The 16159-nt window shown below is 38.1% G+C and overlaps 1 protein-coding gene across 2 annotated transcripts in view; it reads right to left on the reverse strand.

Annotated features, from left to right (window-relative positions):
• The window catches only part of LOC137185221 (CMRF35-like molecule 9), a 46365-nt gene that overhangs the window by 5898 nt on the left and 24308 nt on the right, over positions 1–16159 (reverse strand). Inside the window, exons 1-7 of one of the 2 annotated variants that reach the window (XM_067593564.1) lie at positions 13998–14239; positions 12038–12367; positions 11428–11688; positions 8504–8602; positions 7235–7272; positions 7004–7153; positions 932–1899 (exon numbers count right to left, since the gene is read on the reverse strand). In XM_067593564.1, coding sequence (XP_067449665.1) covers positions 1699–1899; positions 7004–7153; positions 7235–7272; positions 8504–8602; positions 11428–11688; positions 12038–12367; positions 13998–14037 — 1119 coding nt within the window. In that variant the 5' untranslated portion in view covers positions 14038–14239 and the 3' untranslated portion in view covers positions 932–1698. Of the gene's footprint in view, positions 1–931; positions 1900–7003; positions 7154–7234; positions 7273–8503; positions 8603–11427; positions 11689–12037; positions 12368–13997; positions 14240–16159 lie in introns of those variants that run through there. The other variant, XM_067593563.1, reaches the window with a different exon arrangement.

A 16159-nucleotide genomic window follows, 5' to 3' on the forward strand; every position in this document is an offset into this window, starting at 1 on the left:
AGATCAGAAAGTAAAGCTTCACGTTGACCAGATAATGAATATTTATTTCAAAACACCTATAATTTTAAACAAAGATGTTTTACAAAGCAATTAAGCATAAAAACAGTAACAAACTGTAACAACAAAATATATAAATATGTGCAGATGCAATAAACAGAGTTATCAAATTCACTTTATAGACTTGTTCATATAATTCTTCCTTAAGTTTCAGGTGTCTGCCGTTGCATTACAACATTTTCAAACAATGTAAAACCATTTTAAAAATTAGTAAACTACTGTAACATATTTGATCTGTATGTAGTCATCTGAGGTCCAGCACAAGACTGCATTTAGAGAGTATAAATAGTTAATGAGCACCAGCTGTGCCAATCAGCTCACCTGGCACTGCTCTCATGAACCATCTCCACACCTCTAACCCCTAATCCTGACCCCTAACCCTAATCCATAACCCTAACCCCCTAACCCTGATCCATAACCCTAACCCTGACCCTAATCCATAATCCTAACCCTAATCAATAACCCTCACACCTAACCCTAATCCATAACCCTGACCCCCTAACGCTAATCCATAACCCTAACCCCTAACCCTAATCCATAACCCTAACCCATAACCCTAACCATAACCCTCACCCCTAATCCTAATCCATAACCCCCTAACCCTAATCCATAACCCTAACCCCCTAACCCATAACCCTAATCCATAATCCTAACCCCCTAACCCATAACCCTAACCCCCTAACCCTAATCCATAACCCAGACCCCCTAACCCTAATCCATAAACCGGACCCCCTAACTCTAATCCATAACCCTCACCCTGACCCTAATCCATAACCCTGACCCCCTACCCCTAACCTCTAACCTGGACCCCCTAACCCTAATCCATAACCCTAACCCCTAACCCTAATCCATAACCCTGACCCCCTAACGCTAATCCATAACCCTAACCCCTAACCCTAATCCATAACCCTAACCCTAATCCATAACCCTAACCCCTAACCCATAACCCTGACCCCCTAACGCTAATCCATAACCCTAACCCCTAACCCTAATCCATAACCCTAACCCTAATCCATAACCCTAACCCCTAACCCTAACCCTGACCCTCTCCTGAAGCTGATCGCCAACCATGCTCGCCCCCACAGTGTTAGTATCCTGAATAACAATGAACTCCACCATTAATCTCATTAACTCTGCTGGATGACCCTCTTCTCCCTTTCTCGCCTCGCTACGTAAACAAAAATAACATCCATTTAAATTTATTTAATAACGTAATTTGAACCAGAGACACTGAAACTTGTTGAAAGGTGTTTTATATATCACTTCCAGTGTTTCTTACTTCCACAGGTTTCCTTTCTGGAAAGACCTTGTTTATGCAACTCACTGTGGTTCAGGAGGAGTTTAAATTGGGTCATTTAAGGTGTTTTTACTCCATGATAGGGGTAGAGTGGAAGAGGTTAGACCAATAATACCTTACACTATCTTTGATAAGAATCATATATCTTAACCACAGTAATAATTTATTAATAATATTAATGTAACCAAAATAATTTAAGAGAAGCTTAAAATAATAAAAATTTCTAACCTGACACGTTATTATGACAAGACGTTTGTGGTTATTTTATGAAAAATTTCAAAACTTGTCAAACGATGTCACCTGCTGTCACCAAGAGTTTAGATGTGGAGTCGGTAGTGTTGAAGCTAATGTTTAGATATGACAGAGTACAGAGGTGGAGAAGAGTCTCCTGTGTGGCGTCTATCAGAGCTTTCCTGTACCTGAAGCACGGAGTAAATGACATCATTGGCGTGACCGCTGGTCACATGGCCGCTGTGGAGCAAGGTGGTAGCGGCATTGGAAAAATCCACCTGAGAGTAGATGAGTTTACTTAGATCATCTTCAGTCTGGAAAAGAAAACAAAGACCAGTCAAGAGAAAGAAGTCTGGAGAGGCAGTTTTCTCTTATTATGGACTCTTAGACAAAACTGTCAAACATGCAACTTTTCCGAAGTTTATAACATCTTAAGACCTTTTTAATCTTGCTTTTAAGGAGGCTGTTAACATCCTCACTGAAATATTTTTTTTAATTTCATTTACTTTTACTACTTTTATTGTATTTTATTGTTTCTTTGCAACCTTTGATTAAGTGCCTTAAATGTTTTTTATGTGAAATGCCTTGATCTGCATTTCATTTATGATATATTCTATACAAATAAAGTTTATTGTTATTATTATTAATTATAATAAAAATAATAATAAGAAAAAACAGTTAACCTATTAATCTATATTTTACATAGAAAACAAGAAAACCTGAGATAAAAAAACAATGGCAAAAAAAGTATGTGAACCCTTTGAATTCATCTCTTTTTTTGGATTATAATAATAATAATAAAATATGATCTGATCTTCATCTAAGTCACAAGTATAGACAAACACAAACACAATGCTCAGGAGGAATTTTGGATCATTCCTCTTTAAAGAACTGCTTCAGATCAGCCATAATCTCAGGATATTTGGTGTGAATGGCTCTCTTGAGGTCATTCCACAGCTAATCTACTGAGTTAAGGTCTAGACTCTGACTGGATCACTCCAAAATGTGGATTTTTTCTGTTTGAAGCACTAACCCCAACCCTAACGCTAACCCTAACCCTCTGTAGTAGATTTACTTTGATATTTAGGGTCATTGTCCTGCTGCATCAGCCAACTTCTACTGAGCTTCAGCCATCCTGACATTATCCTGTAAGATACCTTGATTAACTTGGGAATTCATTTTCCCCTCAATGATGGCAAACTGTCCAGGCCCAGAGGCAGCATAGCAGCCCCGTGTCATGATGCTTCACCGCTGGAATGATGCATGTTCTGCATGTTCTTACCAAACAATTCAACCTCTCAGCGTTTCATCAGTCCACAAAACATTTTCCCAGTAGTGTTGTGGAGTGTCAGAGTGCTCTTTGGCAAACTTCAGGCGTCCGTGGTGTCCTGCCATGGACACTGTGCCTGTTTATTGATGTGTGTATGGTAGAGTCATGAACAGAGATGTTAACCAGATCCAATTCAGTAATAGCAGGACAAACACTGGCCAATCAACGATGACAGCTGATCAGCTGATATAGGGCCAGTTTGTGTAGAAGCGAAAATATGATGAGCGTGTGGAATTGTACTAAGTAATACACAAAACACTATGGGTTGCACAACAGCAATGGATAGGTGAAAACAACTCCTTTAAAGGAGATTGTTTTTGAAAGTTCTGGTTACAATCTCTGGGAAAACAAAACTTTTACCAGATCAGCTTGACCTACGCCAGCTATTGATCCATCCAAAAAACATTAAGCCACCAGACAAACAGGAGACATCTGGAAATATTAGGAAAGGGGGGCAGCAAAGTACACCACACACTCATGGCAGAAATTAAGAAATGTCCAAATGGTGCAGAGACATCTTACACCCATTGGTCAAAGTCCAAGTGATCATTTGGCTCACAAAAGTGCCAAAAAAGACAGGCAGGAAGTCACGTCCGCTTTTGGTATAAATAGGTGTGTGTGTGAAGTTGAAGGGGAGCTGCATTGGTGATTTTCTGAGTTCTGTATGTTCGTGTGTAATGAAATAAACTCCCGTTGGTTGTCTGCTCATCTCTCTGCTCTCAGCGTTTGGTGTGAACATCTTTAATATAGCCTGATTTGAAACCCCTATATTTGCCTTTTCCAACTATTGTATTGATGGTAGAACTGAGCTGATCTCTAGTCAGTGTACTTTTGATGCAAGCGGCTGCATCAGCATGCTGGGACTCAGGACTCTGGTCACAGTGAGCCACGATGATATGAATAACATGCTGACAACTGTTTTAAACATTTTGCACAGGTAGGAAAAGTAAAATTGGACTGTTATGGTGACAAAATACAGTAAACTCCTCTAAGTGTTGGGGACATTGGTTTGGGGTTGCATACAAGGTGAATTTGAATGTACATTAGTGATTCACAGATTAATATGAATAATAATAATAATCAATGCTTCCCAGAGAGTGTGATTGGTGGAAAATGTAAAATGTAAAACGTAATGTAGGATGGTAGCTGCATGCTAGTTCTGTTCTGTATCAGCTTTAGTTGTTGTGGGTGGTCAGCATGGCACCTTTAATGGTGTATTATAAAATGTACAAACAACAACCTGGCCTTGAGTACAAACATTACTATGGATGCTGACATGAGTTTTGGAGTTCAGTTATGATTTATGAAAGGAAGGATGTGTGATGATATCGTTCAAAGGAAGAGCTGGCGAAGTTCTTATTTTGTAGACGTTTATTAGACGATGGCCATCGGGTCCATTCCATATACAAAGATGGTCTGGGCAATGTACCACTGTCGATGCACAGCTTATATAGGGTTACACATCTGTATCTTATCATATGAATAACATGTTTTCCAGGGGCACTACCTCCGTTGGGAGCCATCCATCAAGTGATTGACAGCTATCTCACAACATAGTATGTGTCATCACATGCCCACATCTGGAACCGTTCCAAACTTAACCATGGATCCATTGTTTGTATCTAAAAGACCCCCCAGAAGGGCTATGCCATATTACCCAAGGTGTCATACAGACTAGGGAATGTTTCTGTCACACGTCCAACATCCAAAATCAGTAAAATACATAGGGTCAGATAAAAATCATACTAACAATTTATCTGTGCACAGGTTGAAGCAACACGATGCATTGAACAACTGTATAATAATATGTAACTTTCCCACATTAAAATGACTAAAAATGACCAGACTTATGTTATATATTTTGTTGAGTTGTGTACTTATATTATTCTAAATGTTTCCAACAATTTTCAAACCCAGAGAAATCCATCATTTTAATCAAGGTAACGTTCTGTTTCATTTGGTCGCCTGTCAATGGGAAACGTGAATGCGTTGGCCTTGTGGTTGTCATGGACACAATAGCATCATCCCCTTTACCCTCTACCGAAGAGTATACTCAGACAAGTTGATGATCATCTTGTGCACATGCGTCAGTGTTGTGGTTATCCACCAGAAATACTCATAAATTGACTTTTTATCCAGTTTCAAGCCACATTTTTATGATAAACTTTTTAGATGTTGGTTGTTTTTATATGTGTATGTGTATATGTGTTTGTATCATTTAACTGGATGAAGGATTTTAGTCATCGGACGTCTGGATCTTAATATCTTAAAGAACAGGATGCACTCTTGAAAGTGTCTATTGACCTTTATGTGTTGTAATCACATTGCTGTGTTTTAAACAAAATGTCTTGCATCTTGTTTGTGAAGGTGAAATGAGTGTCTTGTCTGTCAGAAAAGAAGAAATAGGAAAGGTTATCTGAAGTGCATGATACACGGTGTCCCTGATCCTAAGAAGTGATTGTTAGAGAAGGAGAACTAAATGCAAAAACTGGAAACTGTACAAGATGGGCGTGACTGGTTATTGATCTTGCAGGAAACAGGTGTTTGCGACTGCACACATGACGCTCGTGTTAACGGTTGAGTTGGCAGAGGCTGAAAGAATAAAATGCTTGTGTGATTTGATCAGTGTGCTTCCCTCTACAGAGCTTGGGAAGCCTATATGCATATATTTGATGATTTATTAAAGAAAAATACTGTGTCTGTGTCACCTCACCAGACAGGCGACTTTTCAGCTGCAACGACACTCGACTCACACAGAGCCCCTCCTGGACGTCCTGTTACCACCAAGCAGTGCCAGAGAAACACTGACTTTTAATGTGAAACTGCTTTGTTCAGTGTTTTTTGTCTTTATTCTGGTTTTAATCATCATGTCAGTCTGAGTGTCTAGGTCTCTGTCCACACTAAAACACAGTCTGAGGACTTCCTCCTATAAATAACAGAAGCTTGTGGCTTGTTACTGTGAAATGATCACAATCTAGCACAGTTCCTGTTCCTTTAAAGGCAGCAGGTTACTTACTTCTCTCTGTTAACAAAAACTGTTTGATTATATACGTTTTTCATTAAACACACTATTAAGGGAAACACTTTTGGTTAAATAATTTTTGGCATAGAGAGTAACTCATTATATAATGATACATAATACAGAGCAACTCTGTAAAAGAGCACAATCTTGCTAAATGTGAGTTCACTAAGGCCATGTGACCTTTCTAAGGAAGCTGAGGTCTTTGCTGTGCAACAGTTTCCTCCCTCAACCACCAAGAGTCGACGTGTTTCCTGTGGCTGGTTGGTTCCAGCAGCTTCTCTAATAACTCTTCTCCTTTGTTTACTGACTTGTTAAAAGCCAGAGCCAAGTTCATTTGGTCTTCACATTGTCAAAATGCATTTGAGAACGTGACATCATGATTATTAAGCTCCACGTACATGCAGGCAGTGTGGGTGTTGGTGCTGTTCTGTGGCAGGAGGATGAGGAGGAGACCGGCTGCTCTCTAAGTTTCTCCTCCAGAAAGTTGAACACCAGCTCAGTTATTCGGTGGTCAGAAAGAAGGCACTGCTGCTTGTTTGGGCTCTGCAGCATTTTGATGTCTCTGTTGGCTCTGTGATATCTTAGTTTTCACTGATCATGATCTGCTTTTGACTGAAAAACCCTCAGCGACTGATGAGGTGCTCATTGTTTCTACAGCCACAGTTCAGACATTCAATATATTTGGTTTGACATGTTGCTCCCTTCAACACATCCACACATCTCCTACACTACTGATGCAACTAATCCTCCACACCTCATGCTTATCATTCTGTAAATAGTTATGTTTATTTATTTAAAATAAAACACATTTATAACCCAACTAGTCTTCCCTCATTTTGACATGCTGACAGGTGTAACCGGAGGTTGTTTTCCACCTGTACTGATTTATCTGAGTAACTTCTAATTAAAACCTGTGATTCTCTTTATATCAGAGATATAACTTACACGTCTCTTTGTGAAATGTGTGAAAATCAAACTATTACCATGTTGAGTTTTTTAAAGGATTCAGTCTAAAGCTTCTGTTTTTTGAGCCCAAAGATAAAATGCTGCCACAGTTATTTCTTACTTTGTGCTGAGAACTGGCTGCAGTGGTCAAGCTGTGGTCGCTGGTGGTTTCAGTTGGTTTGGTGAAGTTGGCGTAGACGTTAGCTGAAGACGCTTCAGGAGGAGATCTGCTCCGTCTGTCCTCTCTGATCTCCTCGTTCACTCGGTTGGCCTGCAGGAGGAGAGGAGGCGCTTGGTTTGCATTAATATCAGATAATGATGCTCAGATTTCACAAATTGACCTCAAACTCACCTCTGTGACAGGCATCAACTCTGTATCTGCAGAAGCATCTGAAAGAACAAACATCCGTCTCAGTCAGAGAGAGAAGAACTAAACATGTAGTTTCATTTCTAGTTTTAGTCCAAAACTGTCAGCAGAAGCCAAAACTGATGTTCAAAGCTGTTCAGATGATTTATTACTCTGCACCAGACTGAAAAGCAGTCACAGCAGGAGTCTCTGCACGACATTCACATCCAGCACCAGAGACCACATATGAACAGAGACAGAGGTCGTGATCTCTGCCTCATACACCACCAGCTGTAATCTCACCACCGAGGTCCTGACACCACAACAGGTTTCATTTCCTGTAAACGTCTGTGGAACAAAGGCTAAAGTTTTGGGAATAACTGAGTTAGAGGAGCTTGCCTTTGGAATATTTGCCATAACTAAAGCTAACGTTCAGGAAATAAAGAGGAAAACACTTATTCCAGCTCTGTGACACGATGCAAACAGAGAAAACAAGTTCCTCAGAACTGCTGCAGCAGCCGTTAGATTCATTTGACAGAGATTGAACCTCTGGTTGTTTAAAGTCTTTTTAAGCATCACGTTGGTTGTTTAAAGTCTTTTTAAGCATCACATTGGTTGTTTAAAGTCTTTTTAAGCATCATGTTGGTTGTTTAAAGTCTTTTAAAGCGTCACGTTGGTTGTTTAAAGTCTTTTTAAGCATCATGTTGGTTGTTTAAAGTCTTTTTAAGCGTCATGTTGGTTGTTTAAAGTCTTTTTAAGCGTCACGTTGGTTGTTTAAAGTCTTTTAAAGCGTCACGTTGGTTGTTTAAAGTCTTTTTAAGCGTCACGTTGGTTGTTTAAAGTCTTTTAAAGCGTCACGTTGGTTGTTTAAAGTCTTTTAAAGCGTCACGTCGGTTGTTTAAAGTCTTTTTAAGCATCACGTTGGTTGTTTAAAGTCTTTTAAAGTGTCACGTTGGTTGTTTAAAGTCTTTTAAAGCATCACGTTGGTTGTTTTAAAGTCTTTTTAAGCATCACGTTGGTTGTTTAAAGTCTTTTTAAACATCATGTTGGTTGTTTAAAGTCTTTTTAAATATCATGTTGGTTGTTTTTAAGTATTGTGAGAGACATTGTGCCCAGTTGTAATGATTTTTATTCATGAATTTCTGTTAGACAGTATGATCCATGGTATTATTAAAATTAGCTAAAATTATGTTTTCCTCACAAGAAGAAACCATTGTCTTGTTTAAAGACTACAGTGTGACTGTAAACAGTGTCATGTGTTTCCTGTTGTCTTACCTTTATTATTATTGGTCCTCCTCCTGCAGATTATCAGCAAAGCCAGTGATAACATGGCAACCATGATAGTGAGAGCCACGCCCACATACAGCAGCACACCTGTGACAGGTGGAGTGGTAGAATGAGTTTGTTTAAGAACAAATGTTTCTGGGTTCAATATGCAACTCTGTCTCCTAGAATTTACGCTCATATACGACTAAACTGATGCAGCAGATATGTTTTGTTAGAAACATTAGATTACATTTGATAACACAACGTCACTGGGAAACAGTTAAGCTGCATATAAACGTAATTTCTGGGTTGCAAAATGACATAGTTTCATACAGTATACAGTATATATATATAAAACAAAAATGTATTTGTATATATTGTAAATATGCACATGCATATATGGAATTTACACAATAAACATACATAAGGTAGGTAGGTTGGTAGGTAGGCAGATGCAGATGACACCGTTGTGTACACACATGCAAAAACAGCTGAGTTAGCTGCTGCTAAGCTAACAATTGCATCGGAAAGGATCACACATTAGCTTGATCAATCATGTCTGAGTCTAAATGTAAACAAGACAAAAGGTATGTTTTTCTCTAAGACTATGGTACAACCTCCTAATAATGATATTCTCATCAAAGGCTAAAACATTGACATAGTTACTGATTTTAAATATCTTGGTGTGACACTGGAACCAAATTTGAACTTTAAGAAACATGTTAAAAAAAACGGTTACAACCAGTTCAAGTTCAACTTAGCAATTTTTAGACATATTAGAAACTGTCTCTCTTTGGACGCTGCAGATATTTATGCAGCTGTGATTCTTTCCCAGATGTTTTATTGATCACATGTTGGGGGCAGGCTGGAGAAACAGCCATAAAACCTCTTGAGTCCTTAAACAAACAAACTCTAAAAACTCTGGACAAAAGGCCGATGCATTTCCATCACTGTAGGGTTCTGGAGAAATACAATTTACTGAGCTTTGACAATTTTAGATTATTCTCAAATGTGTGCCTAGTTTATAAATGTTAAATGGTTTGTCCTCTTCCACTATGTGACTTTGTGTTCACTCGCTCAGTAAGTTCTGTTAGATCCTCCAGAATATCCTCTAGATGATTGGACCATTTCATCACACTGCATCTGGACAGTCAGCTTTCTCTGTGAAAGCCACGACTCAGTGGAACGTCCTTCCTGATTATATGAAGAACTGCAGTTCCATCAATACATTCAAGACCAAATTAAAAAAACTGCTAAAAACTACTCAGCTGTAACCACTGAATCTAAACTTCATCTATGGTCTTCTCATGAATGCAAATAATCTTACTTTTAATTTGACAAGTTTACATTATTAATTTCTAGTTGACATTGTGGGTGTATCTGATGTGCTGTTGTGTAGCTTTGTATTTTGTATAATGCGTCCTGTGTGTTTTTTGCTTTGTGTTGTTTGTTATTATCCTGTTATATGTTTTAATTGTAAGGGACTGCAGATGAAAATTGGCTTTAAGCTAACTCTGGTACATTACATCAAATGGTAACATTTATGTTTAACATTGTACATGGTCCCAATAAATACATAAATAAATAAGTAGTATAATGGTGTTTTATTAAGGACCACAAGGTGGGGCTACTGGTGCCATGATTCAGTATGTCTGCAGATTCTCATGGAGAACTTTTGTACCAAGTTTCATTTTATTAAAGAAGACAGAATTGCAGAAATATCATGTTGTAATTTTACCTTAGCGCCCCCTGTGGGTATAATTGTATGAAATGTTACACACCGGCAGTGCAGTGCGACTGTATGTACAAGAATGGACACTCTGACCACATGTCTCGACAGAAAGCGTAGCGTTAGCAGCACGTTTAGCAGCTCAGCAGCAGCAAGTGTCCGAACCAGAACCCGCTCAAATCCAAACTGAAGACGCAGAAAATAAACTAAGATGTGATCGATACACTTCATTTCAGGAGGCGCATTATTTTATTTTCAAATGCAGCCCTTATTTTACTTGAAATGAGAAAAGAACATGTATTTACTATTAGAATACTTATAATTTATAACATCTGTGTTAGTTTCTTTCATGTTGTTGATACTCATTGACACCTCACATCAACTGGAGTAATGTTTCCATGCACTGGAGTAGCTATAGTATAGAGTATATAAATATGTCCTCTAGTTGGGGAACAGTATTGCTGATATACTGATGTTTTACTGTTTCTGCTTTCAAAGTGTTTGAATTCAGCACAACTGACTTTCACTTATCTTTCACTTTAACTCCTTCTGCCTCGCTGTTGCTCCACCCTGCAGGGAGGACAGGCGGAAACCAGCTTTTAACCACATCTGGTAAACTAAATGTGTTAATACATAAATACACAAAGCACTTTGTCTGACCTTACACAACAGGAGTTTCAAAATGAAGATGTGTGGTGCTGAATACTGTTCAGTTTGAATGAACAGAGAGAGGAAGTGAAATAAATAGCAGCTTCTTTACTTAGTGATGTTGAGTTTTGTGGTATTGATGCTTTAGATTAATGTGATGCTGTAAGATCATCATAACTTCAGCCAGTATTAATATTATTTATAACTTTATACATATATATGAATACATTATTATCATTATATAACAATCTACACAGGTTTCATATTTCACTCTTTCATCTTGCATCAGATCCTGTAGTTCAATGGTCTCCTACACTCTTCATATAGAAAACTCACGTCCTGCTCACTTCTGGCTTCTGTTTGATCAGATTTCACCCTTCAAAGTTCTTGTTCTTAAAGGGTTTATGTCTTCTGTCTTTCTGGAAAACTGAAAAGATGATACAAATGATCATCATCCAGTGAGGCTTTTAGCTTTGTATGAACTCCAAGTTCTCACTCAGCTGTGACTGAGAGTCGCCATTAGAAATAGAAATAACCTTTGAACATGTAAATGTACCTGAAGGTGCAGGTGATGCAGGTGGTGCAGGTGGTGCAGGTGGTGAAGGTGGCGCAGGTGGTGAAGGTGATGCAGGTGATGCAGGTGGTGCAGGTGGTGAAGGTGGCGCAGGTGGTGCAGGTGGTGCATGTGATGCAGGTGATGCAGGTGGTGCAGGTGGTGCTGTTGGTCTGTCAGTCTGCTGCTGGTCAGACTGCTCTGTGGTTTCAGGGGAGGATGATGAAGGTGTGAAGCTTCCTGGTGGAGCGGAGGCTGATGGGACTGAAGTGGTCGGAGCCGTGAACAATAAAACATCAGATACTGATACACAGAAATCTTGTTTGAGAAAACTAAAACAAAACATTTTAATCATAATAATAATAATGCAGATAAGAATGCAGAAGTAAACAAGGTGATTGGTTCATTAATACTGTTTTACACTGTAGTGCATCTTTGCTTGAGTCACTGAGTTTATCAGGTTTTAAAGGAGCAGTTATCAACGTACAAAGTGATGAAAATATCATGTTTCAGACCAAATATTGAATATTGAGGTTATGTGAAACATCATCAGCGGTCAGTAAACAGTAACAGTTTTCTTCAGTAAGAATATTTTCATAACTTAGAAACTCACCATCTGAGACTCTGATCTCAAACTCTTCAAATCCATCAGGTAACCAAGTTCTGTCCAAACCACATCTGTACCGTCCTGAGTCAGACTTGGTCAGCTGTGAGATGCTCACATACAGAATTGTAGAAGATTTCGGATAAAATCCTTCCTCATATTCAAGGCTGTATCTGCCACTCTGAGCTCTGACATCAGTTGTTTCAATGAGAACGTTTCCTTCTTCACATTTTTCTTTACAAAAGAGCTTTTTCTTTCCAGAGAGTTTGAAGTCGCAGGCGACTGTGATGTTTCCTCCTTCAGTTCCTTCATGAACAGGGATTACTGCATTGATGAGGCCTGTTGGAAAGAAGAACAATCAACAGTTACTGTCTGTATTTCCTGTAAGATGCTGCAGTCTGATCACAATATTTCCTGCTTCACATGTTTACAGAACCACAGAGTCACACTGGGAGCTGCCCAGTTCAACCAGTCTCACATTCTGCTCATAACTTGATTTGACTCAGTTTCACTTTGATGCTCCCAAAAGAAGAAAGAAAACTACTTTGCAAATGTAGATGTTTCCGTCAGGATCAATAAAGTTTCTATCTATATATGCTGTAATGAACTCATTAAAATACATCTGTGATCTGCTGCTGCGTTATGAAGCATCCAGACTCTCAGGTGGTCTGGATCAGGTCTGCTTTCTGTCCTCAGAGTCCAAACTAAACCTGGAGAAGCAGCTTCAGGTTTTATGCTCCACATATCTGAACACAAGTTCTGCTGCAGATCTCAGTTCTTTTACATCAAGACTGAAGACTTTTCTGTTTGTTGCCTTTTATTCAATTCAATTTAGTTTTTTAATCATCTCACACTAAACATTTATTTATTAATAGTATTATTCTTATTTATACATTTATTTAACTCCATAAATGTGCCTTTTGACAATGTTTCCTTTACATTTTGTCTTTTATGTTTTATTATAAAGAACTTTGAGTTGCTGTAGAAATAAACGTGTCAACAAGAATGAAACCAACTGAAAACCTTCACACAGACTCTGGTGCAAAGAATGAGATTATTTCTGAAGTCCAGACTTCAGCCACAGACCAGCAGCTCATGTGTGTCTGTAGATTTCAACATGTTCATGTCTTCACTGTTTGTTCCTATTGAACAGAACAGACAGCTGACTGAACTGATCTACAGTCGGTTAAACTTATACAGCGTTTACTGTATTTGTGAGACTCTCAGCTGTTCCAGTTGCTGCAGTTGCTTTTCTATGTGCAGCTGTAGTTAGTGATCAGCTCCTACTCTCTCCTCACTGAAACAGACATTAAAATCACACTTTGATCTTTAAACTGCTTTGCTGAAATCAGGTAAAACAAATATTATCTCAAGTATTCTGTGACGGCAGGTGAAATGAGAAAGATATTAAAAAGTTTGCATTTTCTAAAATATTGTAGTTTGAAAAATGATTTTTAGGTTTATAAAGTTTATTAAGCTGTTTCCGGTCTAACAGGGTTAACTGATGATTCAGGAACCAGACGCTCAGAAATACGTTGTTTTCACACTTTCTTGTTTTCACACTTTCTTGTTTTCACACTTTGTTGGTTTCAGCATGACAGTGGATTTTCTGTGGTTGTGATGCCCAGGTTTCTTCTTCTTTTTGAAAGATAGTTTGAGAATCTTTTTTTAGGCAAATTCTTAAAATGAGACAGAAACAAACGTGACTTACAAACTGTCAACTGGCCAATGATAACAAAACTTAACATTATGATTTATGGTTAGTTGTTCCTTGGTTTTACCAGGTGAAGTCAGCTGGAAGTAACTGAAGAAGTCGTCATTTCATATTAAAGTGACTGATCACCATGTTAACCACAGAAACCATAGAAAACACTGACAGATAACAGTGAAGAAGGTTCAGACTGACTGTAAATAAAGAAATAAACTGATGTGTTAAAGAAAGAGAGAAATACAGAACGAGTGAACTCACTGAGGAGGAAGAAGCAGATCAGACTGTGTCGGACTTTCATGTTGAAGCTCTGATGGTTTAATGCTGCTTCTCTTCCTCTTTCACCGACAAACTCACTCACTTCTCTAAATGATGGAGTTCCTCCTCCAACCACAACTCACAGCTGCTCCCCTCCACATTCATCTTTTTACCATGAAGACCCCCCATTACCTGCAGGTTCCAGTAACATTTACATTGAAACTGTGTCTGCTAAAAGAAGTATTCAGATCCTTTACTGCAGTAAAAGTACCAATACAGCAATGTAAAAGTACTGCATTACAAGTAAAAGTACATAAGTATTATGAGCTTGATGTAGTTAAAGTATTGCAGTAAAAGTACATAAGTATTATGAGCTTGATGTAGTTAAAGTATTGCAGTAAAAGTAGTGGTTTGGTCCCTCTGACTGATATATTATTATATATGACATCATTAGATTATTAATAGTGAAGCATCAGTGTTAGAGCAGCATGTTACTGTTGTAGCTGCTGGAGGTGGAGCTAGTTTACACTACTTTATATACAGTTAGCTAGTTTAGTCCAGTGGTTCTCCAACTCAGCTCCAACATGGATGAAAAGTCCTTCAAGTGCTCAGACTAAATGATGGTTTGAACATCTATATTTCCATGATACAGGGCAGCTGCTGAGGAAAATGTCCAGATGACTCAAATACTCTGTCCAATCTAACTGAATATGTGTCAGCCATTAATGAGTGGATGAACAGCAACTTCCTAAAACTGAATGAAGATCAGACTGAGATCCTCCTAACTGCCCCAACAATAAGAAGGATCCTGTTCTTGCTAAACTGGGACATCTTATCTGCAATAGGACCAGGCCAGAAAAATCTGGATTGTTGATTAGTAAATATGTTTGGCACCCTGCTGACCACAGTGGAAACAAATAAAGCCCCTTTCAGACGTGCACTTCTTTACATAAATGTGACAGCAGTTTAACATGTCTGAATAAAAGCTGTCACTTTTACGTAGAAGTCGTGATGATAATCATACAAAGTCAGACCGGAAACATATCTGTAACACGTTAAGCACAAGTGTGAACTGAAGTCTGTTGGATGAACAGTCTGTTAGAAGGTCAAACATGTTTCACTGTAATAAGTTTAAGTTTAATTAACTTATGAAACAGTGAAAGAGAAACCTCTAATATCAGATCAGTCTATAGAAACTATTTTCCTATTGTGTTGCGACCGCAGCAATAGGTTAAAAACCCCTCAAACAACCACAATAATGATCTGAGCTCTCTCTGTATATTTTACATTTACATGAATAAATGAATATCCAGCTTAGCATACAGCATGTGAGCTAACAGGAATTAAACAGAATGTCCTGTCATTCAGTGTTTTATATTAAACAATGAAACAGATGTGAAAATTTGTTACAGGATTCATTGTGAGGAGCACTTGGTCAAATGTCATTAATTAAAGCTACAACCAAAAAATAAGTTATAATATCCATTGATGATGCAGCCTGAGAAAGGATGGACAGCACTTCCATCTGATCATTAAACTTCCTCACGTGCACTAGGTGCCAAATATCACACAAACATCATTGTCCCTTTCCTTAAATGTCCTGTCATCTCTAAATAAAGCTGTAAGGAACATTAATGTAAACATCTCCTCTGTCTGACTGACATAAATCCAGCACTTTAACAGATAGAAAGGGGCTTAATAAATCTTTGAGTTTACTGTCAGGTAATTTGATCTTAAACATAGTGTAAAGCGTCAGTATTGTTCTAACATAAACCATGAGCAATAATTCAGAAGCTGTTGATTGAAACTATGTTGGAAATGTCTTTATGTATATGACTATTTGGCAGAAATACAACACACACAGTCTGAACAAATTTACAGTTTACAGTTTGTTCTATACATTTATCTAATATTACATTTATCTCAAATTGAATCGTGGATTGTGTTTTAAGTTTCCCTCCAGATAATTATAAGACATAGACACATTAGAATAATAGTGGATATGTTTTTTACACAAAAAACTTAAATTACCAAGTTAGAAATTTGCCACTAAAAAATCCATAATCTATTAATATGAGCACATCAACACACAAGATGTATCCTGCTTCACTGTAAAGTCCATTCTCAGTGTTTGTGCAGTGGAGGCTTCATGTTTCCACATCACA

The sequence above is a fragment of the Thunnus thynnus genome, chromosome 6 (assembly GCF_963924715.1).
Source record: "Thunnus thynnus chromosome 6, fThuThy2.1, whole genome shotgun sequence".
Classification (NCBI taxonomy): domain Eukaryota; kingdom Metazoa; phylum Chordata; class Actinopteri; order Scombriformes; family Scombridae; genus Thunnus; species Thunnus thynnus.